The sequence below is a fragment of the Pelodiscus sinensis genome, chromosome 9 (assembly GCF_052426305.1).
Source record: "Pelodiscus sinensis isolate ZL-2025 chromosome 9, ASM5242630v1, whole genome shotgun sequence".
Classification (NCBI taxonomy): Eukaryota; Metazoa; Chordata; order Testudines; family Trionychidae; genus Pelodiscus; species Pelodiscus sinensis.
This window is the reverse complement of record NC_143060.1, coordinates 59,992,817-60,020,474: the sequence shown is the minus strand read 5'-3', so window position 1 is coordinate 60,020,474 and position 27,658 is coordinate 59,992,817. Positions and strand designations below refer to the sequence as shown.

General features: G+C 42.5%; 1 protein-coding gene across 2 annotated transcripts in view; it reads left to right on the top strand.

Moving 5' to 3' along the window:
* Positions 1-76: 76 nt before the first annotated feature.
* Positions 77-27,658, top strand: part of DHX9 (DExH-box helicase 9) — a 43,808-nt gene continuing 16,226 nt past the window's right edge. Inside the window, exons 1-19 of one of the 2 annotated variants that reach the window (XM_006126921.5) lie at positions 77-399; positions 3,569-3,709; positions 5,504-5,621; positions 5,884-5,996; positions 6,481-6,629; positions 10,923-10,969; positions 13,045-13,181; positions 13,814-13,903; positions 14,000-14,161; positions 15,880-15,957; positions 16,255-16,446; positions 17,913-18,054; positions 18,624-18,706; positions 22,597-22,753; positions 23,362-23,462; positions 24,241-24,454; positions 24,706-24,800; positions 25,393-25,466; positions 25,976-26,128. In XM_006126921.5, coding sequence (XP_006126983.2) covers positions 289-399; positions 3,569-3,709; positions 5,504-5,621; positions 5,884-5,996; positions 6,481-6,629; positions 10,923-10,969; positions 13,045-13,181; positions 13,814-13,903; positions 14,000-14,161; positions 15,880-15,957; positions 16,255-16,446; positions 17,913-18,054; positions 18,624-18,706; positions 22,597-22,753; positions 23,362-23,462; positions 24,241-24,454; positions 24,706-24,800; positions 25,393-25,466; positions 25,976-26,128 — 2,357 coding nt within the window. In that variant the 5' untranslated portion in view covers positions 77-288. Of the gene's footprint in view, positions 400-3,568; positions 3,710-5,503; positions 5,622-5,883; positions 5,997-6,480; positions 6,630-9,222; positions 9,360-10,922; positions 10,970-13,044; positions 13,182-13,813; positions 13,904-13,999; positions 14,162-15,879; positions 15,958-16,254; positions 16,447-17,912; positions 18,055-18,623; positions 18,707-22,596; positions 22,754-23,361; positions 23,463-24,240; positions 24,455-24,705; positions 24,801-25,392; positions 25,467-25,975; positions 26,129-27,658 lie in introns of those variants that run through there. The other variant, XM_006126923.5, reaches the window with a different exon arrangement.

The window sequence follows — 27,658 nt, the reverse complement described above, 5'->3', positions numbered from 1 at the left end:
GTCTACCCCTCGCTTGGGCGGAGTCGGCCATGGAGGGAGGGGCTACCCTTTGTGCGCACGCGCAGAGCACCCGCCATTTTGCGGCGCTGGGCGAGCGAGGCGCTTGGCTCCCTCCCGCCCCTACGCAGAGTCGCGGTTAGCGGCGCGGCCCAGGCACCTGACAAGGGGCGGAGCCTGAGGAGCTGCGTGCATTTTGTTTCTGCGCATGCGCCTGGCCGTAGTACCCCGACCCTTCCCTACGCCTGTCGGCGCGGCCGCGGCCTGCCCCTTCCCCGGCCCGGCGGCGCGATGGGGGACGTGAAGAACTTCCTGTACGCCTGGTGCGGCAAGAGGAAGGTGACGCCGACCTACGAGATCCGCGCCGTGGGCAACAAGAACCGCCAGAAGTTCATGTGTGAGGTGCGGGCCCTCCCCTCCCCGCGGCGTCGGGGCGCGGGCTGGGGCCGCTGTGCAGGTCGGAGCTGAGGGGCCAGCCGCGGCTGCCGGCTGCGCCCGGGAGAGGCGCGTCGGTCCCGGGGCCGTTTTGCGACCTCACCCCGCCCTGGAGAGTAGGCGCGGTGCCTGGCTCAGCCTTTGCAGCGCGCGCCGCCTCCCCCCCCCCCCCCGCCTCCGTATTGCTGCGGTTGGCCGGCACGCGACGCCTCACGTCCGTTGGCCCTGCCCTCCGCTTACGTAAAGCGGCGGTTCTCACTGTGGTCCGCAGCTCGGCCTCCCCTTGCAGCGTGGGGGGGACCGGCGCTGGCGTTCCAAGCCCTCCCCCCCCCCCACGTGATTGGAGCAGCTGCTGCAGCGCGGCTGCCTGCTCCCTCGGAACAGGGCGGCGGACGGGAGCCGATGTCAGGAACGGGGATGGCAGGCAGGAGCTGGCTTAAAAGCTGGCTCCCGGCGCACAATACTACAGAGTCCGCGGAGTGTAAATGCTGAGATTTTCAGTGGATACACAATTACCTGCCTTTTACACATCCCTACCTCCCACCCAGGACCTGACCTTCATTCTGCCCTTGTACCTCATAGACTTTAAGGTCAGAAGGGACCATTATGATCATCTAGTCTGACCCCCTGCACAGTGCAGGCCACAGAATCTCAACCACCCCTCTTAGAATAATCCTCTCGCCTATATCAAAGATATTGAAGCATTCAAATACTTTGAAGGACCCAACATGCAGAGAGTCCTTCAGCTGTGATCTGTGCCCAATGCTATAGAGGAAGGCGAAAAACCTCCAGGGCCTCTGCCAATCTACCCTGGAGGAAAATTCCTTCCCAACCCCAAATATGGCGATCAGCTAAACCCTGAGCATGTGGGCAAGACTCACCAGCCAGACACCCAGAAAGTTCCCTATAGCGACTCCTATCATCCCTCCATTGACCTATTTCCAACTGATAATGAATGGTCAATTAGTTACCAAGATCCTGTTATTTCATCCAACCATCCCCTTATCATAGAACTGGAAGAGACCCCAGAAGGTCGTCAAGTCCAGCCCCCCGCTCTAGGCAGGACCAATCCCATCTAAATCAACCCGGCCAGGGCTTTGTCAAGCCGAGACTTAAATACCTCTAGGGATGGAGACTCCACTACTTCCCTAGGTAACCCATTCCAGTGCTTCATTACCCTTCTAGTAAAATAGTTTTTCCTAATATCCAATCTGGACCTCTCCCACCACAACTTGAGACCATTGCTCCTTGTTCTGCCATCTGTCACTACTGAGAACAGCCTCTCTCCATCCTCTTTGGAACCTCCCTTCAGGAAGTTGAAGGCTGCTATCAAATCCCCCTTCACTCTTCGCTTCTGCAGACTAAACAGACCCAAGTCCCTCAGCCTCTCCTCGTAGGTCATATGCTCCAGCCCCCTAATCATTTTGGTTGCCCTCCGCTGGACCCTCTCCAATGCTTCCGCATCCTTTTTGTAGTGGGGGGCCCAGAACTGGACACAATACTCCAGATGTGGCCTCACCAAAGCCGAATAAAGGGGAATAATGACATCTCTGGATCTGCTGGCAATGCTCCTCTTAATGCATCCTAATATGCCATTAGCCTTCTTGGCTACAAGGGCACACTGTTGACTCATATCTAGCTTCTCATCCACTGTAACCCCCAGGTCCTTTTCTGCAGAACTACTACTTAACTGGTTGGTCCCCAGCCTGTAACTATGCTTGGGATTCTTCCGTCCCAAGTGCAGGACTCTACACTTGTCTTTGTTGAATCTCATAAGATTTCTAGTGGCCCAATCCTCCAATTTGTCTAAGTCACTCTGGATCCTATCTCTGCCCTTAAGCGTATCTACCTAATGGCCTGGCCAGACCCCACACTGCAGCCTGCTCCTACACCTTAGCCCCCCCCCCCCCCCCCCACAGACCTTGCACCCTCACCCCCCCCCCCCACATCCCTATCTCACTCTCTGGCAGTCATGCACACCAGACCCCTCATTTTAGCCTGGAGAGCCTAGGAGAGACCCAGAAGAGTTAATCTGGCTTGTGGGAAGTCCTGAATCTCCCTTGCCCCCCTCTCTCTGTGGAGCTGGAGTGTCAGGGGAGTGAAGTGTCCCAGTCAGTGGCCACATCAGTGAGGATTGAGGGTTTTTGTTTATTTTTTGGACATGTTGACCCCCCCCCCCCCAATTTTTTTTTGTTGGTCAGTGGCCCCCTGACCCAAAAAAGATTCCCCATCTCTGCCTTAAATATAGTGTTAAAACCCTTTGTTTTGGACATAATATATTTTACTTTATTTAAAATGAAGTTTGGTAAACAAAGTTAAAGCACTTAATCTGTTTAATTACTTTGATTAATATTCTTATTTTACTTGTTACCCTACTACCATAGGGTAGAGCTGTGTAATTGTTTTTATCCTCCAGTAGCCCAATATGAATAATTTAGTATTAAGATACAGATTAGCAAGGCATTTTGTCGTTATGAGTGGTTGGCTGGTGGTCTGCAGAAAGGTTTGCGTTGAGTGGGGTTGGTTGTTAAGCAAAAAGTTTGAGAACCACTGCTTTAGAGCAAAGTCTCAGAGAGGTAACCATGTTAGCCTGTACCTGCAAAAATGAGGAATCCTCTGCCTTTGTAATGTCCACTCCAGTTCATCTGATGAAGTGAGTTTTACCCACGGAAGCTTATGCCCTAATAAATTTGTTGGTCTCTAAGGTACCACAGGACTCTTTGTTGCTTCTATAGAGCAAAAAACTGGTTGAGGCAACCAGGAACACATTCCAGCATATCAGACTCTATTTCATCCCTGGCTGTTCCAGTAAAAATGTTGACACCCTGGATGACTTATTGCCCACATAGACAGAAAAGAAAAAAGGATGATTGCGTGAGAGGTAGGCACACAGCCTTTGGCATGGCTAAAAGCTGATAGAACTTATCAGCTATGGGAAGATGCTGCTCATCTGCTAGCTGAGGATCCAGAAGGTGCCAAATGAAGATACACAGCTGAGATTCCACATTGATTTATTATCCAAGAGTTTATTGGAATTGGTTGGGTATTCAGATGGTGAGGCTTTAAACAAACACACTTATCTGTCTGGAATAGGTCAGACTTTGTTTTTGTTTGTTTGTTTGTTTGTTTGTTGCAGGTTCGGGTGGAAGGTTTTAACTACATTGGAATGGGCAATTCCACAAACAAGAAAGATGCACAAAGCAATGCTGCTAGGGACTTCCTTAATTACTTAGTTCGGGTGAATGAAATCAAGAGTGAAGAAATTCCAGCTTTAGGGGTAAGTGTCTTTATTCCCCATCTGTCAAGAAGGAGGACGGGTCTGATTCTTTCAGGAGGTAAAGTGCAATGATGTGCTGCTTAGCAGGTTGGTAGTAATGATGTAAAATCCTGTTTAACTGGTTAACTGTTTAAACATAATATTTAACTGGTTAACAGATTAAGGGGGATACTTTAGCCTTTGTGGGCTGGAGTGGTCCCCTGCCGCGCCTGGGACCTGCTGCAGACAGGAGCTGCTGCGACAGGGCTGGAGTGTCCTCGTCCGCATCAGGCCCTATGGGGCTGGGGCTGGGGCAGCCCTCTGCCTGAGACAGGGAGTTGCTTCAGTCCCCACTGGCTAACTGGAACCAGTAAGCATCACCTGTTTAGGGCAGCTGTCTTGGTCCCCGCACTTTGGGGGTCCCTGTAGTGGCCTCCCCAACCATCATATGGGCAGGACGATCCCCTAAATTGATGGGAGCTGGTGGGGCTCAGGGTGACCTGGGGACCTGATTGGTGGTGGTAGCAGGGATTCCCCTCCTCCCCCACGCTCCTTGCATTCATTGTGGCGGTGGGAGACCAGGATATGGAGCGATGCACATATCTTTCTGGGGCATCGCAGGGCTGCCAACGACCAGGTCCAGCCCCCAGCTATGGGGGTTGTAGTGGAAAAAAGGTTGTGCACCACTGGGATAGTCAACTAGTCTCTTACATTCCTATCCCAGAGCCTGCATCCCTCTCCCACTCAAACTCCCTCCCACAGCCTTAGGCTGGTGGCGAAGGAAGGGAGGTTGGGTTGATGGAAAGGGGCTGGGCTCTTCATTTCAGGCACCACCAGTGGCTGCCCTGCCTCACAGCTTACAGGGAACTTAATGAGGCAATAGGTTCCCCACCCCTGGGAGCTGTAGCTGAAGAAGTGCCCTTCCTCCAGCCAGGCAGCTCCATATATGGAGCCCTGAGCCCCTGGCTGGGTGGAGTGATTAAGCAGCTGCAGGGCTGTGCTACCGTTCAGCTTAGAGGAACCTTGCCTGCCACTCCGACTGCAGGAGTAAACCTGAGGGCCTGGCTTAGCAGGACCAAGTTACGGGATGCCCGTGAGGACGAGAAGGTGGGTTCATTGGTATTTTTAACACATCAAGTGATAGGCCTAAAGGGGTCCCAGCGGCAAACCCATTACAATGACCTCGTATCTGTTTTTTCATTAGTTATCCCTAATATTCAGTTATGGCCTGGGTTCACTGTCCCCCAGCCACTTAGCCTTGAGGAAGGCCTTTAGCTACCGGTGGGCTTATGCCTACTGTGTCCTGGAACCGACAACAGATACTCATTTTTCAACTTTTGTAGCAAATAAATGGTGTTTTACAGACAAATCTTCACTACACAACTGTGATTCATTCCTAGAGAAGATCTTTTCTCTTAACTAGAAGAGGCAGGGGGCTGTGGGAAACATGATTGTGTAATTAGACTATCATAATGCATACACATTATGGGGCTGTATTAAGGTTCTCTAGCTAACAGTGCTTAACTTTTGAGTGACTTTTGCAGTATTAACAATGTTCTTTTAATATAGTTTTTTGTATGTAAGTAATTACATAGTATAGTTCATCCTGTTTGATCATGGATATAAGCCATGCACCATAAACTTGGATTTTTTTCTGTCCCCTGAAGCAACTAGGAATGTTACGTTTCAGTAGGACATCTAATGAATATAGCTTAAAATTATATGACTGCTTTTCTGACTTGAGAGAGTGAAAAAAGTTGTCATTTTATATGAAGTTGTTGTCCCTGCCATTCATGGGCTGTCACCCTTCCTCAGGCAGGAGTTGCTGATGCTCCAGATGGAGTAGTTCCTGCAGCAGGGGAAAATCCTGGTGAACGTTTGTCTACTCTGGGTGGACCTCTTCCTCCACATTTGGCACTGCAGAGTGAAACAGGTCAGACTTTGAATGTCTGTAATTTAATCTTATAGTTAGAGAGAGTGAGTGAATGTGTGTGTGGGGGAGGAGGGAGGAATACATTTTGTCCTACATATATTTGTCTCATGTGTTTCTTTAAAAAAAATAATAATAATAATTGAATGTTTCTGAGGTCTATCTGGGAAAGGATCAGTTTTTTCTCTTTCCTCTTCAGAGCACCTGACTTCTCAGCATGTATCTCACAATTGTTAGGAGAAGAGTTAACTTTCCCCCCCTTTAGGTGGTGGTCCAGCTGCAGGAGTTGGAAGCTCTGGCTATGGTGGGGCTCAAAGGGATCGTGGAGCCAATCTGAAGGATTACTATTCAAGAAAAGAGGAGCAAGAGGCACAGGCTGTAAGCTAACCTATCTAATTCTGCTTTAGTTCTGATAAGTATTTTCCACCTCCTTTATTTATAGATCAGAGTTGGCGCCAGGCTTGTAAATTTTAGGGGTTCAGTATTTTGTAGCTTTTTTTTTTTTTTTTTTTAACGGACAGGAGATTTTAATCTGTGAAGGAACCAGCTGGTTACTGTTAATATCCAATAATTTGCTAACTACCGTAAACAATTTAATCTTAAATTAACTGAATAATTCTGGGTACTCTGGTGGTAAGATTGTCCTCAACATTTACATTATTTATACAGACTTTGTTGTAGCAGTATGAGGACATAGTGTTGAGGCCCTAAAGACACTTAGTTTTCTTGTGAAAATTCTTGACTTTTCTATGGAATGCAGACATATTACTCAGGAAACTTGAGTTTTAAATGTTGTTTTAAACAGACTTGCAACAAAACTTCACAATTGAAGCCAATAAATGTAAATTGTTTTCAATAATAGACCTTGGAGTCAGAAGAAGTGGACTTAAATGCTGGTCTTCATGGAAATTGGACTTTAGAGAATGCCAAGGCACGTCTGAACCAGTTTTTCCAAAAGGAGAAGGTCCAGGGAGAATATAAATACACTCAAGTGGGGCCTGATCACAACAGGTTTGCTAGTTTCACTCATATCCTTCTGTAACAAGTGTTTAAAAACATTTGTGGGCAAGAGGAATCCTTGTTTGGTGCCATCCAGTGGATCTAGTTTGTAATGCTCTTTAGTCCTATGCAGAAAACTTGGGTTCCTTGGACTCAACAGCTCTTAAAAAGACAATGAACAGTAGTCCTTGGAAAGGGGATTGTGCCTCACATTAATTTTTAGCAACACCTTTTTCCCCCCCATCTCAATTGATTTTTTTTTTAAAGTGCCTTTGGCTTTGCAGTATTCTATCTAGTGTATTAGAAGAATGGGGACTGTGCTTCTGGGCTTTGGCAGGGAGCGGGGAGGAGCTCTTTGGCATTGAGGTATGGCTGGCATTGTGGAGAAATCTTCGATGGTTTTTGCACTTGCTTAAAGAAGTGTCTTTTGTTTTGCACTTTATACTGGTAATATTGTTATGAATATGGGTAACTGGGGAGGTCTCAGTTTGATTGCTAGATTATTGCAGAAGTAAATCATCTGTGCCACTCACTATAAAATGCATTAACAAAACATTAAATTAATGTGTTATGTTTAAATTAGGTTAGGCAGGGAAGGTATCTAATGGATGCTTAATTATTGCTACCACTAAAGCTGGTTGAAAATTTCCATTTGGATATGCTGATTTAATGGAATCGGTGTTCTGTGGGAATGTGTTGATTGTATTGAAACTTTGACAAAAACCAGGAAGGCTGTCCAGTCTGGTTTCCTGCCATACAGTTAGGATCCCAGACTGCTCTGTTCCCGGGTAAGTGAGTCAGCAAGATGAAAGTTCTTCTGAAATGGAGTTATTTCCATTCTTTGGGAAAATTCAGTTTTGAGTTTTCATCTAAACTTGGGAGACGCTTCTTTAAAAATGTGAAACATTTTGTGTCGGGGAAAGTCTGTTTTCTAGTTTATAAGAATCTTGTGGAGAGAAACACTGGGTTTTTTTTTATTACAACAGTTCTGTATAAATAAGCCTTTTGAAATCCACTGTGCCCTTTGCCATCCCAACTGTGTTCTCTGAAGGTTATGCTATTATCAAAAGAGACAGCTGGATTTCTGTTTTCTCTGATTCCAATGTCCCTTCATCTACTCTCAGAAGATTGCCAGGAACTCTGGAATACCTCTCTAGTTAGTTCCTATTAATGATGGAAGATTTCATAAAAATCTTTTTCAAATATATGAATGTTATGTGTTTGACATCAGGAAACTCTGGGTATTCATGTAAACCTTGTATTGCCATTGCTTCAAGACAGTTCACTTCCATTTCAGTTTCCAGATGTGGGGTACTTATCTGCCTCGAATGGGCTGAGGATTAATTGTGTACTACTGAGTTTATATAAAATTAAAGTTCTAAGTGTTGTTCTACAGAATTTTTACTTCTATAAGTTGTAGGTTACAGGTTAGATTGTGTGGAGATATGGGTTCCTTGTGGATGGTGACCTTATAGTCCATGTAATTGAGGAAAAGTGGGGTGGTGGTTAGTGCTAGTATGTTTCTCAGCCCGCTTGCTGTTTTTCCAGAGAGCGTTCCAGGGTGTAGTAGTTATTACTCCCAGGAAGGCTCGTATGGATTACTCTCCTGTGGATCAGCATGGTGGAAAGAAAGTGGATTGTGAGAGAGAACTGTTGCTATAGCTGACTCTTTAGACCTATTCTAATATTAAATGTCAGGTATAAATTTGCACATCAGGTGAATCCTTATGGTATATGTACAGTAAAAACTGAGAAATAGTTGCACTGTATTTCTGGATTGCAGAGATAGGATGATAGTGGTATTTTCAGGAAACACTAATCCTCACAAATATCCAGGCTCGGCAGAATTCAGTTTTCAATTTTTTGTAGTATTGGCAGATACCAATATTTTAAATGTTCAGTTGTGCAAAACAATGGGCAGACCTGACAGTTATTTCTGAATCTACTTGCTTTAAAGTTAAAGCTTTAGAAACCAAGCATGTTGTCAAAAGGTACAGTTTGATTTAAGGTAACTTTCTTTAAGTTCTTAATCAGCATTTTTCTTATTTCATTTGTAAATTTTGATTATCAATATTTTGTGTGTGGTGAAATTGTTTGTGTGTGGTGAAATCTAAATTTGTTAATATTTACCAATAAAAAGCTAATTCCTAGATCTACATGTCTCTTGCCAGCTCTAATTTTTTAAATAGCATTTTTTATATTGAGTGTTTTGCTCTTCCATAAGTGAGGAATTTTAAAGGAGAAATATGTATCATCAGTGAATTTTTTTTATACCTGTCCCTCCAAACTGAGTACATGTCCTTGATAATAGCATAAATTTGGAATAAGGAGAGTTTGTTTTGAAGGAATGTGAATGCAGAACTCCTGGTGCATAGATTAAAAATGAGTGTTTTAGCAAATGATGGGATGAGACTTACCTTTTTTGGGGTTTCACTGGCAGACTGGGTGCAGCATTGCTGCTTGTTGTTCCATGCTGAAAGGGGTAGCAGACGGCGACACCAGAGATCTGTGCTCATTCACACATGTGTTTCTGCTTAGGCCGTACTAAGCAATCACATGGGAGTCTATTGTAAACTGATTTCTGGTGTCGCTGTTCCCCCCTTAGGTGGAGGAGAATGAGATTGAGTGCTGACTATAAGCCTGGCTGAGAAACATACTGGCATCGGTGTCATTAATGAAAGGGTGGCTGTTGTATCCCTGAGAGCCAGTGGCCTTTGACTCATGAAGCCGCTGTGCCTGAAGGTCAGTTCACTAGAGGTGCAGGAAGGATCCTAACATTGAACTTAAAGCCTCATCTAACCTCTCTTTTATTTACAGCGAGAAATCAATGCCGTGTCCTAGCTGCAAGGTTATGCCTGCAGCAGTGAAAGCACCAGAGGCATAGTTTTCAGAGAAGAACTACATCTGTTAGAGCTCAGACACCTTGGATCATATTTGCAAGTTTAAACCCAAAGTTATAACAACACGGTTTTAATTTCTAATCTTAGAACACACATTTGTGCTGTGGATTTTTTTTTTTTTTAAAGCATAACTTGAGAGGTGCCCAGTGCAATTCCACCTCTTGAATTTCAGTGGAATGTGGGTGTTTTACTCCCTTACACTTCTCTGAAAATCACAGCCTTAAATCAGTGTACCAGTAGTCTCTTCAGTGAGGTCGCCATATTGATAGCAGGCTGATTGTGTTCTGAATGAAGGCAAAGGCAGAACATATGAAAATGAGGACTTAATTAAAGTTCTAACTCTATGTGCTCTGTATGTGTGTGTGTGTGTGTGTGTGTGTGTGTGTGTGTGTGTGTGTGTGTGTGTGTGTGTGTGTATATATGTATATATATACACACACACACACACACACACACACACACACACACACACACACACACACACACACACACACACACACACACACTACTCTAGAGAGTCTAGATTTCAGTGTCAGGCAATACTGCTTATAAGAATCTTGTCACCAGAATTATTGACTACAATGTTAAGGCAACTTCATTATCTGCCTATTTTGTCACATTTCACTACTTGATTCCACACAGAGTAGGAAAAAATATATATCTATATTGATGCTGGAATAAACAAATGAAGATATGTAGCCCTTCCAAGTCTGTCCTCTAGCTAGCTCATCAGATAGTTCTGTCTCATGCTGTCAGTTTCTTTATTCTATATGACTTTATTACTTTCTATTCTGAAAAGTAACTCCATAATATAACATGAGTTTCTGTGTTCATGTCATCAGATTTACTCAAATTACAAGATGTGGGTTTTTTCCCACAATTGCCAGTCCTTTTTTAATCACTCTTTAGTTCAGAAGTTAAGCTATACTAATATGTGTGTCCAAAAACTGTTCCCTTTTTTATTTATTTTTTTATTTATTTTTTTGGCAGTGTTGCCCATTAACTATTAATTTGCATAGGGAACAAGTAAGGGAAGAATCTGGATCTGCAACTGGAATAATTGATCCATGGGTCAAACTAGAATGCAGCTTACTTAGCTGCATTATTTTTATGGAATTAAAAGCCTGAGAATCTAATTTTAGTCATAAGTTGAAGTGTGAATCTGCTGCTCAAAATACATAGGGAACAGATCTCACAATTGAGAAGGTGTCGCATACCAAGTTTTTCAGAGAAAACCACATATTTTAAGGTTAATGTTTCCTTCTAAAATTGAGGAAAGAATTGTTTCTAATTGAATGTTGATGAGCTTTATCTAAACAGTTGGAAAGCCTGGCCATCTTGGAAATGTCGGGTTCAGCCACTCTCAAGAATTAAAGCCTTAACTTTGTGTCTCTGTGTGTTACAGGAGCTTTATTGCAGAAATGACCATTTATGTCAAGCAGCTGGGTAGAAGTAAGTGTCTTTTTCTTCCTGTCTGGCTAGTGATGGGTCTTAGAGCAAAGAAACATAAGAATAGTTAGGAGTCCATGTAAGAATAATTGGAGAGTGTTTCTTGCTGTTAGCACCCCAGTGGGCCCAGCGAGCAGCATGCTAAAAGGTGACATTTTCTCACCATTATCTATTATGATGGAAATGTTTTTTTTACCATTTTTTTCCCCCTGTAAATCTTTTAGTTGCTAGTTCATTAAACATATAGGCCATTCCTTTGTTCACTGTAAAACCGGGCTGGACAGTAATTTTTGATGGGGGGGACCACTCCAGGAATTTAGAAAGTGATCAAGGGCTGCACTCTTCCATGATATTAATGGAGGAGGTGTGGGGTCTGGGATTGAGTTTGGAATAAAGGAGGTGGTTGTGACCTGGGGCAGGATACTGGAGTGCAGGGTCTGGGAGTGAGTATGGGTGCAGATGGTTTGGGTTATGTGGAGTGGGGGAAAGAGGGGCTGAGGTACCAGAGGAGGAGACTTACCTGTGCGACTCCCATCCAGCAGTCACTGCAGGAGAAACCTGCTGATCCCTGCCTACCCTGTCCTTTCACCAACCGCAGGGGCCATGTAGGTCTGTAAATAGCTGCAAGCTAAGGGGGCAGGAGTGCTTTGCACATTGCCTGTTCTTCAAAGAGGCAGCTCCCATTGGTCGGAAACTGGCCATTGGGACTATGCTGGTGGCTGGAGCAGCGCACAAAGCTTCTTCCCTTCCCTCTCTCCTCTTCCTGGGCTCTCAATTGTAAAAAGACAAACAGGCTCTGCAGCCGCTTTTCTCAGCGGAGGTCGGGCAGGGCTCCCACTGTGTCCATGGGCCAGATTCGGTGGCTTGCTGGACCAGATCTAGCCCATAGGTCGTATTTTGCCCTGCCCTGCTGTAAAGGGGTGACATGTGGTCACTGACTACATGGTGTGTGGTGATTTCAAATACCCATATGTCTGGTTAGTGAAATAGGTTAAGGCTCTTGGCCCTCAATTAGGCTGTGTCTAAACTATACCCCTCTGTCGGCAGAGGGATATAAGTAAAGCACTTCGAAAGCACAAATGAAGCGGGGATTTAAATATCCGGTGCTTCATTTGCATAATCATGGCACTGTTTTGAACAAGCGCCATTTCGAAACTCAAACCGCAGTTTAGACGTTTTTTTTTTTTTTTTTTTTTTTTTGACAATGGAGCGCTTTTTGTAAAGATCCTGCAGCCAATGCGCTTTTGATTATCCGACTATACTATTACATCCCTACCCTCAATGACCTGAGGGATGCAGGTTTCTAGTATTATTGAACTACTTGAAGTATCGCTTTTAGAAATTATTTTTAATGGGCTGAAAATAGGAACGTTCAAGTAGCCACCTTGCTCATGTTAAGTATGTAGTCAGGATTTAGGATAGAAAGATACAGGACTGGGATGGAGGAAGATGGATGGAGGAGAATCTTGTAGAATCACAACAATTATACAGTTTCAAAACAGCTAGTTAGAAACTTGGGGTTTTTTAAGATACCAAGCACACAGTTCTTACTCTTGTGATTTGAACTTACAGCAGATATCTACATAGTTAGAAACTTCACCAGTCAACTGATGATCTTTTTATAATGTCCATAATGCAGTAAAATTGATGTAGTATGGATTGCTTAGAATGACCTGTCAGGTGTTTGAAAACACAAGTAAACTACTGTCAAGTGTCTACTGGATTTGTATGCTGGTACTAAATTGAAAATGGGCCTGCTGCATAGTATGGTCCAGGTGATGCTGAAAGGGAGTCTTGGCTTTCACAAATGTTGTGGGGGAAAAAACCTCTTGTTAGCCTGGGTAAGCTGACTGGTATAGGGTAAACCTGCTTTTGTGAATACTGTATGTGAATTTATTTGTGTTAGTTACAGTCTGGCTGGAGCCAGGAGTCCCTCTTTTCAGTACAGGTTATTACTGAAAGCTGCTTCTAAGTAGTCACTAAACACATTTCGTATTGCCATTTTATGGTAAGGCTGTTCAGCCTCACAAACAACATGAATCATTGGCTACTGTAACTTTAATGTTTGTTTGCTGCAGGAATCTTTGCTCGTGAACATGGCTCAAACAAAAAGCTGGCAGCACAGTCCTGTGCTTTATCCCTGGTTAGACAGCTCTACCATCTTGGAGTCATTGAGCCCTACACTGGGCAGACAAAGAAGAAAGAGGGAGAAACGGTGAGGCAGATACTATTTCTCTGAGCCAAAAGGAATAATGAACCAATGTAAATTTGAACTTGTTTGCATATGCTCTGTGTTGTTAATGCCTGGAAAGCTAATGCAGTTTTCTCATATCAAAGACCAGAATTTTGATCTGGGAAAGGATGAGTGGCTCAGATGAACAGAGAAGTGTGTCTGTGTGTCTATGCACACGTGTTTTTCGAGTAACATAGATATATGCAGGCATATTGAAAAGTAGTGTTTTTATATTATCTGTGGTCACATTCTGGAGTAGTAAAAAATAGCTTTTTGTTTAGTTTTAACTTAATTTCTCAGCTGACCAGACTGCAGCTTCTCTTGTGTTAGCAATACTGCGTTTTAATTGCAAACACTGAAAGGGATGTCTGTGTGTTCATTTTAAAAAATCCTCAGGATTTTAAAAACATTCACTAGAGGGATTTCTGTTGGACTTAAAAGGGACTTTTTGTACAAAATTTAATGAATTTGAATTTTGAGCTGACTGTGTCCCTTTTAACATCTCTTCTTAGAAGCCTTTTAGCATTTTAGTGTATTCTCCAGTGAGGTTCTTTCTTGTGCTGAGCCTTTTTTGTGCGTATCTGGATTTTTATTACTTTTTAAAAATTTCACAGGTTGAACCTTATGAAGTGGTGATCTCTCCTGATTTAGAAAATCAGCTGAATAGCATCATACAAGAGCTTTCTCTTGAGGTTATGCCAACGGTGAGTGTATGATTCAGACACTTTGTCACACTGTTTTTCTTCATTAATCTTATTAGTTTAATTAAACATTTTAAAAATATTTTTCTCAATTTATAGCCTGAAGATCCAAGCAATCCTGTTTTGCTCAACATTGGAAAGCTTGCTCATTTTGAACCATCCATGAGACAGAATCAAATGGGAGTTGTCCCATGGTCACCCCCTCAGTCAAATTGGAACCCTTGGACCAGCTGCAATATTGATGAGGGTCCTCTGGCATATGTAAGTTTAAGATAGTTTTAGAATGGCTCTGTTCCTAATTTCATGCTCCTAGAATTTGTAAATGCATTTTTCCAGGTTTTTGGGGAAAGTTCCAGTACATTCATGGGACTTCTTGGATTGACGGACTAGGTTTTGGGTCTGACAGCAATCCATTCCATGCCCTGTTAGTTGACCATGAAGAAAAGCATATAGGTTTCTTTAAATTTCAGTTTATAAGTATTCTCCGCTTGTCTTTCCAATTCCCAGGAATCCTGCTCTTAAAAAGAGAAACTGCTCCCAATAGGTTTCACTTCCTTACCAGTCAGTCTGCTTTTTCATGGCTTCTAGCCAGGTAGAAAACAGTGATGGTCTAGAAAAGAAAAGGAAATGGTGGCTTGGCAGATGCAGCTGACTTCACTTAAACACCAACATAATCTGGTCAAAATAGGATACCAATGGCAAGAGTCTGTGTTCTGCTTTTCTGATCCTGTTTTTGGTACTTCATCTAAAAATGTTTAATTTGCCATCTCACTCTACAGTTCTTTTCTTTATGCCCCTGTTTCCTTCCTCAGCTTTGGGCTGAAAATTTGCATTGTTTTTCAAAACACGGCCTTAGCAACAGTCTATTGTATGCAAGTCTGAGATATGTTTGTAATTAAGAGCTTGAACGATACTGCAAATTGAACATATACTTCATGCCACAAGCAAGATTTGCTTGGCAGGGAGCTGCTGCCTTTTTGCAAGAAAAATAAATAAATCCCTTCGTAGCAAAGTTGAAAATTGCTAGTTTTAAAAAAAACAACCTCATTAGGTATTGAAGGTGGTACTTCAGGTATGGTTTTTACTGCATCCTGCCCTTTTGTAAAGAACAACTAATCTGTGGATGATGCATGTGAAGGACTTCCATCAGAGTGATCACTTCAGCAGTTTCTTTATGTACTGTTTTTCCATTCAGTGAGAGTATAGTGCAGCGGTTCCCAACCTTTTCCAGATGGGGACCCATTTTGACAATTCAGGAAGACTTGGTGACCCTGGGCAATGTGTGAATGGCTCCTTAAGAGCCACCTGGGGAGACATCTGGTGACCCTTTTGAAATGTAATGGCGAGCCATATTTGGGCCCCGACCCATAGGTTGGGAAACCCTGGTATAGTGCTTTTATATCCAGCAGACCCTGTTTGTGGCACTGCCCTGGCCACCATGAACAGGGACTCCTGCAGACAGGGGCTGCTTCGCAGCTGCCTCCCCTATACCCCCACCCCCTGCTGCCTTTGATAGAGGCAGCAGGGGGGAGCAGGCAGCACCCCGGAGACAGTGCTGGGGCAAACTGGCTTTTAAGCCAACTCCCTCCTCCAGCACTGGCTCCTATTCTCCACCTTATAGAGGTAGCAAGGGGGGGATGCACCGCAGGGAGCTCGGGGCCAGGAGGGACTCAAGCAGTCCTTGCTCGCCCTGTGTTCCCACTGCAGAGATTCAGCCTTTGAATGTAGCAGGGCTCTTGCTACATTCGGAAGGCTAAAGTGTCAGGTGGGGTGTGCACGTGGGGTGTGCACGTATAACTTAACAATCAATATTTGAATGTCAAAATATACAGGTCAGAGTTAAGGCTATTGTGATTACATTGCATTAGTACCACTTAAAGCACATTAATGGAATGATAAGTATATTTTCATTTTAAGTAAGTTGTTGTAAATATAGATATCTTTGCAATGAGTCTCTTAATCCAGTGTGTATTTTACAGGCCACTCCAGAGCAGATAAGCATGGACTTGAAAAATGATTTCATGTATCACCTGGAACAGGATGAAGAGTTAAAGAGGGTAAGTCTGCTGCCTATGATTTGGCATATTGGTGAGTTTGCATATGCCATGCTTGCTGTAATTTTCTTCACCCTAGACCTAGAGTTGCTGCTCTTTTGTGTGCAACAGACAATTCCTTGTGCTGGGACTTGAGATTTACTAAGGATTCCTGGCATGTGCTTTCAGAGGGATGGAGCACTACTACTGCAGGAATAGTTGCTGTAGTATAGTTTTGCACACATTTGAGACACGATGTAGATAAGGAATAGAATGGGTTAGATTGCTGAATATTACAGGAAAGATCTGGGTCTCTTTCAGATCCTACAAGACAGGGAGACACTACCTGTGAAGAAATTTGAAGAAGAAATTCTTGATGCAATTCATCACAGTCCTGTTGTCGTCATTCGTGGTGCCACTGGTTGTGGCAAAACCACCCAGGTTCCACAGTACATCCTGGATGAATTCATTAGAAATGGAAAGGCTGCTGAATGCAACATTGTAGTGACACAAGTAAGGACCACATTATAAATTGAAACTATTTTGGTTTCCTGGTGGGTTACAATAAAATACCCATTGAGGCATGCTATTAAATATTAATGTAATTAAAATAGTTCACAAAGGCTGGAGAAACTAAACTACATTATAGACAGTTGCTTTCGCAACTGATATACCAGTGGCACATAATTCATTACTCGCTATGCATGTGCCTGTGTAATGATTTTTTTCTGGTGCAGTGGGTATCTGATAAGACTTGATGAAATAATCTTTGTGGAGAGTACCAGAACACTCTGCAGTTGCATATATAGTGCAGTCCTTTCTGATACTTAGTAATGGAGTATCCAGTTGAGGGCTGGGGCAGATCAAACCTATTGGTTATCTGAAGTAATGGGATCCAGCAGATAAGGGATATGGGGGCATATAAAAAATCAGTTGGCTTCCTTCAAAAACTGCTAATCTTGAATAAAACACTGAGTTTGCACCTTTCTGGTGATTTGGTTTCCTCCACCATTCCCAGCTTGGTAAGTATCTTGCAGTGTAATACCAGGGCCATCCTTAGGCATACAGAGAATATGCAGCTGCATAGGGCATCAGTGGTGATCTGATAGGGGCACCATTGTGCCCCAAATTAAATAGTGCCCTATGTTGCATATGCCTCATGCTTGCTGTGGATAGTGCTGTCTCAAGCAACCTCAATCCCCTGCCCCTCTCCACTCCGCCCTCTGCTCTGACCACCCACCTCCTTTCAGTGGCCCTGATCCTCTGGCCACGTTCCACCTTCTGGCACTTGCAGCCCCAATCTCCCACCCCCTGCACTGCCTCATGACCTGCAGCTCTGACAGACTGCACCACTTTCCCTTCCACCTGTTCCCCCACCAGCCTCCCTGCCCTGTTCCTGCCCCCACTTCCCTGAGTACAGTTCACCGCCCTCCCCCTTGTAGAGTTGCTGTTCTGCTCCCTGGGGGGGATGAGAGTTGCAGGTGCTCAGGCTGCCTAAGGCACCAGAAATGGTAAGGATGGCGCTATGTGATACTGTTGCAAGAGCCCTGCTACATTCAAAGGCTGAAGTACCTCAGTGGGAACATTAGAAGCAGCTATTCATTCACTTGCACCCTAACTTCTACTAATCCACATCGTGCAACAGGTCTGTTTAGGAGAGAAATGTTTTGAGGTGCACTGGCAGAGCTGTATAGAGCTACTTTCATATCACCCACCCAGACTATAAATGGCTCAAGCCAGTGGTGTTAAAGCATTTCCATGAGTACTTAAATGTGTATTTTTAAAGTTTGGACTGTAGCTCTCCTGGGTTTTTTTGGGTGCTTACCTTTGAGATTTTTCTTTGACTGTCCTACACAAAGTTGGCAAGAGGGTACAGCTAACTTCTCCAGTCTTGCCTCTATGTACATAGTGCAATGCAATTGGAAAGTTTGCATGATTTCATCTTTACAATGTGTGGAAAAAAATGTTTCACCTCTCAGCCCAGGAGGATCAGTGCAGTTTCTGTGGCAGAGCGTGTGTCATATGAAAGAGGAGAAGAACCTGGGCAAAGCTGTGGATACAGTGTACGATTTGAATCGGTGCTTCCCCGTCCCCATGCCAGTGTGATGTTCTGTACTGTAGGTCTGTATTGCTCTGTTAATCAACCAACATAGTATCTAAATAACAGCGTAGATGTCCTGGCACTAGTGGCAGTGATGACAATGAGAAAACAGTCCTTGTTTTAAGGGAGAATTTGAATGAGTGGCAAGTTCCGTTCATCTGATCACAAACTTTTCTCCAATTATGGAAAGGAAAATGTGCTAGTTCAGTTTGGTCATTAGGCTCATTGGAGGTTTGAGAATGAATGCAGATCAGGTACTATGCCCACAATATTCCCTCCTAGTGAAATGGGGAGTAGCCACTTCTTTCTTTTACCTGAACTTTAGCTGGGAAATTGGTGGTTGAGGGGAAGGTGGTCTCTATAGCCTCAACACTTGGACTCTCCCTCCTTTCATCACATACAGATGTAAATGTTGGATTTAGAGAAAGGGTTTCAAAATGTTGTGCAGTTCTTGATGTAATCTGTTGTTGGGGACCCCCAGAAAAGCATGGCTAAGGCTTTGTTATAAACTTTTGAACTTTTGAACTACTGTGATTGATCTTCACATCCAGCTGTTACTGTCCCCGTTAACATGAATTCCTTTTTTAAGGTGTTCTCCTAAGGAAACTGGAGGCTGGTATCCGTGGAATTAGTCACGTTATTGTGGATGAGATCCATGAGAGAGACATCAATGTGAGTTACTAAGCTGGAGTTCTCAATTGCATGCTTGTTTTTTACCACTGCTGCGTCTTTTGTTTTTGCTTACTGTTTAATTGGCCTGTTGAGTATGTGTTCCTGTCTTGTGTGAAAGGGAATTGTGCATTTTTTCTAAATTGTGTGGATCCAAGTCTTCTGTAATTGTCCTCAGTTACTGTATTTGTTGAAATCTCTCTCAGATGTTTCCAGCAGAAGATCAGGGGTTCACAGCATCATCTTACTTCTATTTATATGTTTGGGTAGGACCCTCTCCTGCATCTTTTGGCTTTCTCTAGCAAATAGAGAAACGCTGCTAATATTCTTTGTACAAAGTGGGTTAGTTTTGAAGAAAAGAGTAAAAATTGTCAAGACTGAAATTTTTTTGTCCTCCTCTTCCATTTTCCGGCTTACAATAATGTACCACTTAAATATTAGTACTTAGTGATCAGTTTGACAACTACAGAAATCGTCTTCAATGCAGATATCTGCAGCAATTTGAAAACTTGAAAGCATTGTAAAATAAGCAATATTTAATAGTGGGGATGCTGTGCTGAATTTATTGACAGTTAATTTTAAAACTCTCTTTAAAATCTACCTGAATTTGCCTTCATTTTCATAAGAGCATAAAAATGATCATACTGGGTCAGTCTAATGGTCCATCTTCTAATCTGTTATCCTATCTTCTGTCAGTGACTGGTGTCAGATGCTTCAGAAGGAGTGAACAGGGCAGTTTATCGAGTGATCCATCCCCTGTCATTCAATCCCAGCTTCTAGCAATCAGAGGGTTAGGAACACCTAGCATATGGGGTTGTATCCCTTACTGTCTTGCCACCTAATCATTGATAGACCTATCCTTAAGGAAGTTAGATGTTTCTTTTTTTAACCATTATAATTGGCTTTCACAGGTTGACTGTGTTGTGTGAACAAATTTTTTGTTTGGAACCTGCTCCCTATTAATTTCATAGGGTTAACACTAGTTCTTGTGTTATGGAAAGCGTAAATAACATTTCCCTATTCACATCTTCCACAGTAGTCATGGTTTTATAGATCTGTCATATTAGCGCTTAGTCATCTTTCTAAAATGAATAGCCTTGGTCTATTTCCACATGTGAAAGTTGTCCCTGATTACTTTTTGTTGCCCTTTTCTGTACATATTCCAGTTCTGATACCTCTTACTTTTTGACATGGGGCAACCAGAACTCTATGCAGTATTCAAGGTGTATGTATACTGTGGGTTTACATAGTGGCATGATCTTCTGTTTCATTATCTATCCCTTTCCTAATGGCTCTTAACGTTAGCTTTTTTTGACTTCCCCTGAATATTGATTGCATGTTTTCAGAAAACTATCCATGATGACTCCAAATTTTTCTTGAGCTCTAACACCGAATCAGAGCTCCATCACTTTGCAGAGATAGCTGTGATTGTTTACTAATGTTCTTTACTTTGCATTTGTCAACATTCAGTTTTATCTGCTGTTTTGTTGCCCAGTCGCCCATTTTTATGAGATTCTTTATAACTCTTTGCAGTCTGCTTGGAACTTAACTGTCTGGAGTACTTTTGTCATTGCATTGTTTACCCTTTTTTTCACCTATGAATATCTTAATAGTACAGGTCTCAGTAGAGATCCTTGGAAGGACCCTATTATGTATCCTTCTGTGAAAATTGACTCAATATTCCTGTCTCTTGTTTCTTATATTTTAACCAGTTACTCTGATCCATGGGAGGAGCATCCCTTTTATCCCATGACTCTTACTGAAAATTTGTAGCAAAGTTGAGGGACCTTGTGAAAGGCTTTCTGGAAGTCTGAAGTATGTTGTATCCCCTGAATCATGCTTGTTGATGACCTCAATTATAATAGATTGGTGAGGCATGATTTCTGTTTTCCCAAAGCCATGTTGTGTGCGTCTAAGAATTCTTTTATTTACTGTGGTTTTCATCCAGTTTGCCTAGTGCTGAATGAAGTCAGGCTTAATGGCCAGGGTTGCCCTGGGAACCTTTTTTAAAAATTGGCATAATGATAGCTATGAGGCTGATTTAATCAATAGCTTACATATCACAGAACATAAGAACGGCCGTACTGGGTCAGGCCACAGGTCCATCTAGCCCAGTAGCTTGTCTGCTGACAGTGGCCAGCACTAGGTGCCCCAGAGAGGGTGGATCGAAGACAGTGATCAAGCGATTTGTCTCTTGCCATCCTTCTCCAGCCTCTGACAAACAGAGGCCAGGGACACCATTTCTATCCCCTGGCTTAATAGCCTTTTATGGACCTAACCTCCCTGAAATTATCTAGCATCTCTCTTATAGTCCTAGCCTTCACAGCCTCCTCTGGCAAGGAGTTCCACAGGTTGCTACACGCTGTGTGAAGAAGAACTTTCTTTTATTCGTTTTAAACCTGCTACCCATTAACTTCATTTTGGTGTCCTCTAGTTCTTCTATTATGGGAACTAATACATAACTTTTCTTTATTCGCCATCTCCACACCACTCATGATTTTATATACCTCTATCACAGTAAGTAATTCTGTAATTTCATATTTGAATTACTTTAGAATTCCTAGGTGAAAATCATCTGGTCCTGGTAACTATTATTGTTAGATTTATCAGTCTGTGCCAAAACCACCTGTCTTTTGCTACTTGCTCTACAAAAACTTTTTCAGTCTGCAAATTAATTATTTGACTTTGTTCCTTTGTTTTACTCAGTAGGATTTGACTTTCAATTTTTAAAAAATGTCTTTTTGTCTCTAACTATCTCTATTACTCCGTACTAGCAATGGTGGGGTTTAAGGCTTCTTTCTGTGTGGTTGGTTTTCTGTTTATTTGTATTTTTTTTTATTTGGGTATATGTATAGCTTGAACTTTTGTGATGTGTCCCTGGAGCTTGCAGGCTTTTTGATCTTGACTGTTAGTTGTAATTTCCATATAATTAGCCTCTTGATTTGTCATTCCCCTTTTTTAAGTTGAATATTCCTAGGGTGAATTTCTTTGGAATCTTTTCTCCTGCGCCACCTCTCCTCCACCTCCACCCTAGCACTAGGATGCTAACTTTAATTGCATTATGGTTGCTATTCAACTAATTCACTCTTGGATCAGAACCCATATATCACTTAGGTCAAAATCAAGAATTGTCAAAAGCAGTCATGAATGGTGTCTTTCAGCTTGCCATGCCAGAGAGTTGAGTCTTGCCATATGATAAAAATTTGTCAAAGTTTTGTTCCTCATTTGTACTATGAATCCTTTTCAAGGGAATGCATGTGTTTCTGCCATCCAGATCATGGATGAGATGCACCTCTTCTAGAAGAGGTGCTATTCGTGGCGTGTGTTTTATTGAATATTTGAATTTTTGTATAAAATTGATCTTTTTTAATTTTGAAATTGTCTAAATGCGAGGTAAGCTAAACAGATAAGCCAGATTTAAATAGTACATGTTTTCATAGTATGGATCACAACTTAATAGTGACACCTCAATTACTTCTCTTCCTATTCGTGATTGTAGAGCATCCTAATGTATAGAACTACAGCAATTGTTCAGTTGTATTTTTAGTTGTCTTTTTAAAGAACTAACTGTTCTGAGTTTGTTCATGTGGAAATCAAAACCACTTTAAGGAGAAACTCCAGAAGACTTAAGTACTAGTCTGGTAGGACAAAATGGAGAGTATGGAGTTTAATTCTCCAATATAGTAGCTGTTTTTCAGGAGTTAGTTTAGTTTGACATATTCTTAGAAGACGGCAACGTAAGTGCTAGTAATATGAATAGGATATTATATAGTTGCTCTTCTACCGTTAGACTTTTCATTTCTCCAGTAACCCTTTCTGGAGCCTTGGGCATTGTGACTTCTTCATAAAACATTCTGTCTTAGTTGGTTAACATTCCCGTTTTCTCTCTACAGACTGACTTCCTCATGGTAGTGCTAAGAGATGTAGTTGAAGCATATCCTGAAATCAGAGTTATCCTTATGTCTGCCACTATTGATACCAGCATGTTCTGTGAATACTTCTTCAATTGTCCCATCATTGAGGTCTATGGTAGAACCTATCCAGTCCAAGGTAAAACACTAGTTGAGCATATATTTTGAGTAATTGCTTTTATTCATTCTCTTTTCAATCTTGCACATAGTAGAGGGAGGGAAAGTTTACACAATTCACATGAATTACAGCATATCCTGAGATCTGGTCTCTATGCTGATAAAAATCTGAGAACATTAACTACTATAGAATGCAACTTTTCACTGTTTCTCTTAAAAGGTTAAATAGCTACAATGATTTTAAAAATGAGTTGTTCCTACATAACATGTACACCTATTGTCTTGAATTAACCAGCCTCCATGAACCAGTGTAAAAGTTGATGTAGAAAATATATAGGACGAACCTGAATGGGGAGGTTGACAGGTCATGGGTGAGGAACAATGGTGGGATAGTGGGGAGGCAACTTGCAGTGCTACTGCCCACACTGTATCTGTTCTTTGGATAAATAGAGGCATTTTCCCCAGGACTAGCTTCAGACACTGAGGCCTCCGTTTGCTCTTTCAAAATGTCATGGCTGTGCTTAGGAAGGGCTTGTGTAGAGCTACAGTAGAATATAGCCCTTTAGTGAGGCTTATGTAACTGGTTGATGGGCATCCTTTATACTAACTTGACGGGGTCTGTTCCTGCAGAGTATTTTCTGGAAGACTGTATTCAGATGACTCAGTTTGTTCCTCCATTAAAGGATAAGAAGAAGAAAGACAAAGATGAAGAAGGTGGTGAAGATGATGATGTAAGTTGTGCCTGCTTAGATATGTAAATTAAACAAGTGCTGATTGGAACCAGCACACCAATGTAATGAATGCCTTGCTGTATTCCTTTCTTTCTTGGACATCAATGAGGCATTTAACCTGTTAGGGACAGAGCACAATTTAACCAGGTAAAATTATAGTACTGTGTAGTGTAACTTTTTACTGATTCTCTTAAAGAGGGTTAAACATTTGCTGTGTTTCAAAAAGGTATTGTTCCTATATTATTATACAAAGACTAATGGGTAAGCAGGAGTAAGTAATTGTGGCATAGAGGTAGCAGTTAGATTACAGACCAACAGAATACAATTAATTCCTATATAATTCACTTTCAGTGCTGCTGCCATACTGTATCTATTCTTTAGATGAATAGAGGCATTTTGTTGCACTAAGATGCTTTCAAAACCTAGTAACTTTTGAAATATAGGATAGTGGTTGATTATATTTAACTGAATTTTAAGAATGCTCCTGTAATTGATATATTTTGTTCCCTTGTAAAGATCCAGTCTAAACACATCACTGGTGTTTTTAAAAAATTGAAGTGCGAATTCAAGCGTGTTTATAATTCTGAAAATAGAATGTTTAGAAAAGAGCTGGGGGAGAAGGCCAAGCCAACTTGTCCTGTGGTTTCCTGTGAAATAGGACTGTGCCTAGAATGGTGTTTCTGATCCAGTTAATCTAACTGGTTTGAATGGTCCTCATCCTCACATCTTCAAGTGTCATGTGATTATAGGTATTTAATTTTGTTCTCTACATCTGCAGGCCAACTGTAATCTTATATGTAGTGATGAATATGGTCCAGAAACAAAACGTTGTATGGCCCAGTTGAATGAGAAGGAAACTCCCTTTGAACTCATTGAAGCTTTGCTAAAGTACATCGAGACCCTGAATGTTCCAGGAGCTGTTCTTGTCTTTTTGCCTGGCTGGAATCTGATCTATACCATGCAAAAGCATCTGGAAATGAATCCACACTTTGGTACATATAGCTTTCAGTTATTTCCTCGTCCTTGTGCTTCCGTCAGAACAGTTACTGGATGAAAGTGAAGATGAGTTGATTGAATGAATTGTATGTCTCTGCAAGTTGGGAGCTAGGTTAGTGTACATGGATGGGTGGAAGTGAAAGGAAGATGCTTAGGTATGAAGCAGTGGGTGGATAAGAGGGAATTGAATTTTCATGTCTAGTACATATCGTTATAGTTCTTTAACCTTCCTGTGTTCATACTGTAGGAAGCCATCAGTATAGAATTCTGCCCCTGCATTCACAAATTCCTCGAGATGAACAGCGCAGAGTGTTTGATCCAGTGCCTTCTGGAGTGACCAAGGTGTGAAACTTTACCATGAGCATGGGAAGAATGTAATATAGTAGCTCTGTGTCCTATGCTATTGAGGAAAGTTTTTTGGGTTTTTTTTTTAATGTTGGCATTCTGCATTACCTTACAGCAGTGGTTCTCAGAGTGTGGTCCGACCACATTACAAGTGGGCTGCGGGCTTGAGACTCTTCCCCCACAGCAGGGAGTCCTCACTGGTGCTCCAGCCCCACACACCTGTTTGCCCTTTGCGAGGTTGTCTTCCTGCTGCAGGGGCTGGGGAGGAGAGCCTTGTGCCTTGCAGGGTAGATGTAACTCATGGGTGAAGAAAACGGCTTTGCACATTTCCCTGCCACCCAGTTGGGGAAATATCGGTGCAGGAAATGACTCCTCTGGAGGCTTTCCTAACTGTTCTCATTGGCTGGAATCCTGGCCAGACCCCCAGCCCACTCCTGCATCCATTTTGTCATTATGGGTAGTTTGCAGAAAGATTTGTGTTGAGCAGAGTGAGCATGGGCCAAAAAGTTTTAGAATCACTGCCTTACAGAATGTCTTTAGCTCCTTTGTACAACGCATGTATCCTAATACAATTTTCCTGTTTTCGTAGGTGATTTTATCTACCAATATTGCTGAGACTAGCATTACCATCAATGATGTTGTTTATGTTATAGACTCTTGCAAGTGAGTTCCCAATCCAGATCTCTGTTTTAGATAACACGTTTTTTGTGCACGTGTAGTACTTATGTTGCTGTAGCCCCAAGACTGTGATTTTGGAGACCTCTCATCTGCAATGGTTCTGTGCTCAATTGAATACCATGCTGGTGTTTGTTTATGTGGATGTCTGGGGAATTCCTGTATACTATCTTCCAAATGGATGATTTCGTACTACAAACTCTCATTGTATGGCTGCTGGAGGATTATTAAGTCTTCCTGTATTAGTCTGTTACTGACTTGCTGTATATACTTTGAGTACATTGTAGCATGAATCTCTAATTGTGTTAGAGGTTAGGGCTGAGAGATTAAAATTTTTGGGAGAAGGTCAGGAAATATGGGTTCTGAATGGGAGCATTATTCTTTAAGCAGAAAGACTAGGATAGTTAATTTTTTTGTCCTAGTTTTGCTGTATTAAATGATATAGTGCAAACCAACTTTGCAATATTTGATCTTCATAATTTGTACTACTTTTATAGACAAAAGGTGAAGCTGTTTACTGCTCACAACAACATGACAAATTATGCCACAGTCTGGGCATCAAAAACTAACCTTGAGCAACGGAAAGGGCGTGCTGGCCGAGTGCGGGCTGGATTCTGTTTCCATCTGTGCAGCAGAGCTCGCTTTGAGAGGTAAGGCTGTGACTTCTGGGACAATGGGGCATTTGGAAGCACTCCGTACATTACAGAGTATGCAGTTGTGAGCTGCTTAAAACCAAGCCGTGGAACCGGATTAACCCAAAATCTTGGGGATAAGATTGCTATAAGCTGTTGCATTTCCTCAGACACACTTTAGTTCCTACTCTAAAATTTGTGGGTCCCCTTCAAAAATTTTTGTAGAGAGCAGGGAAATTGTTTGAGGTGTGACTTTGAGAGCAATCCCCACCTGACTGGACAAAGTATGGCCCGGCAGTCTGTTAGAAAGACTTGGAAAGAGCCCTATGCTTCACCCAGTAAGATTCCATTAAGGCCCCAGAGTGAAGCGGGGGGAAGGGTTCTAAAATGAGTTGCCACAAAAGACACCTGGATCCTACCAGACAAAGTGCACACTTGTGTGGAGAGGTGCTGGTATGGAGGACAGCAGGTATGGAAGATGGCGAGAACCAGATCGGGGGAAAGACCTAGGAGAAGGGGATGCAGGTAGACAGATGTTCCTTCTTTTTTCCAATACTCTGGCCAGAAGCTGCCAACATCTCCTCTTGCTGCCAAATTGGTTTTCTCCCACTTCCAGCTGCTCAATATTCCCAAGCTACTGAAACTGATTCTTTCTCATTCCTATCTGCCAAACCTTCCCCCAAAGACAAAAGCCATGAAATGCTCACTGCCAGCTGCAGGGGCTTACGCAGCTGTCAGACTCGGCTGTCTTCCACCCACTACCCTCCAAAACATCCCAGTACACCCATTCCCCTGGGAAACAGCTGCAAGATAGTGGTATGTTTACAGTGTTCAGTGTTAGCAAATTTCAGTTTTTGAAGCAGCATGTAATAAAAACATTCCTTACATCTTTGTAGCATTAAATATTTAGATACATATTACAACATAATGTGATCGTCTTAGTTCGTTAGCAACTTCTGAGAGCAAACTAGTTGCATGCTCTTGAAGAAATTGTGGTCTTGCATGAGAATTTAGGTTCAGCTTCTCACAGAACAGGAATTCCTTTGCTTAAACAGAAAACATTGTAAACCTGTATTTCTAGTGGGATCCCACAGGGATTGGTTCTTGACCCAATGCTATTTTAAAACATTTTTGTCAATAATGTGAAAGAAAACATAACTGATAATGTTTGTGGATGACCCAGATTGAGGGAATAATGAAGAGAACAGGCCACTGATTATAGAGTGAACTGAATTGCATGGTAAATGCTGTGCAGGCAAACGAAATGCATTTTAATAAGCTAAATGTATACATCTGAGAACAAAGAATGAAGGACAGACTTAGAGAATGGCCCCATGACCTCCAAATCTTTTCTAGCCACTGTTTCCTGGGGTAATGAGGTGAACATGAGCTTCCAGTGCAAAGCTGTGGCTGAAAAAGCGAATGCACTGCTGGCCTGAACGGGAATCTCTAGAAGAAATACCAGTGAAAGGAATTAACTCTTGGAACAGTTTGCCAAACGTGTGGGTCCTCCCTCACTGGCAGTTTAAAATCAAGATAGAATATGCT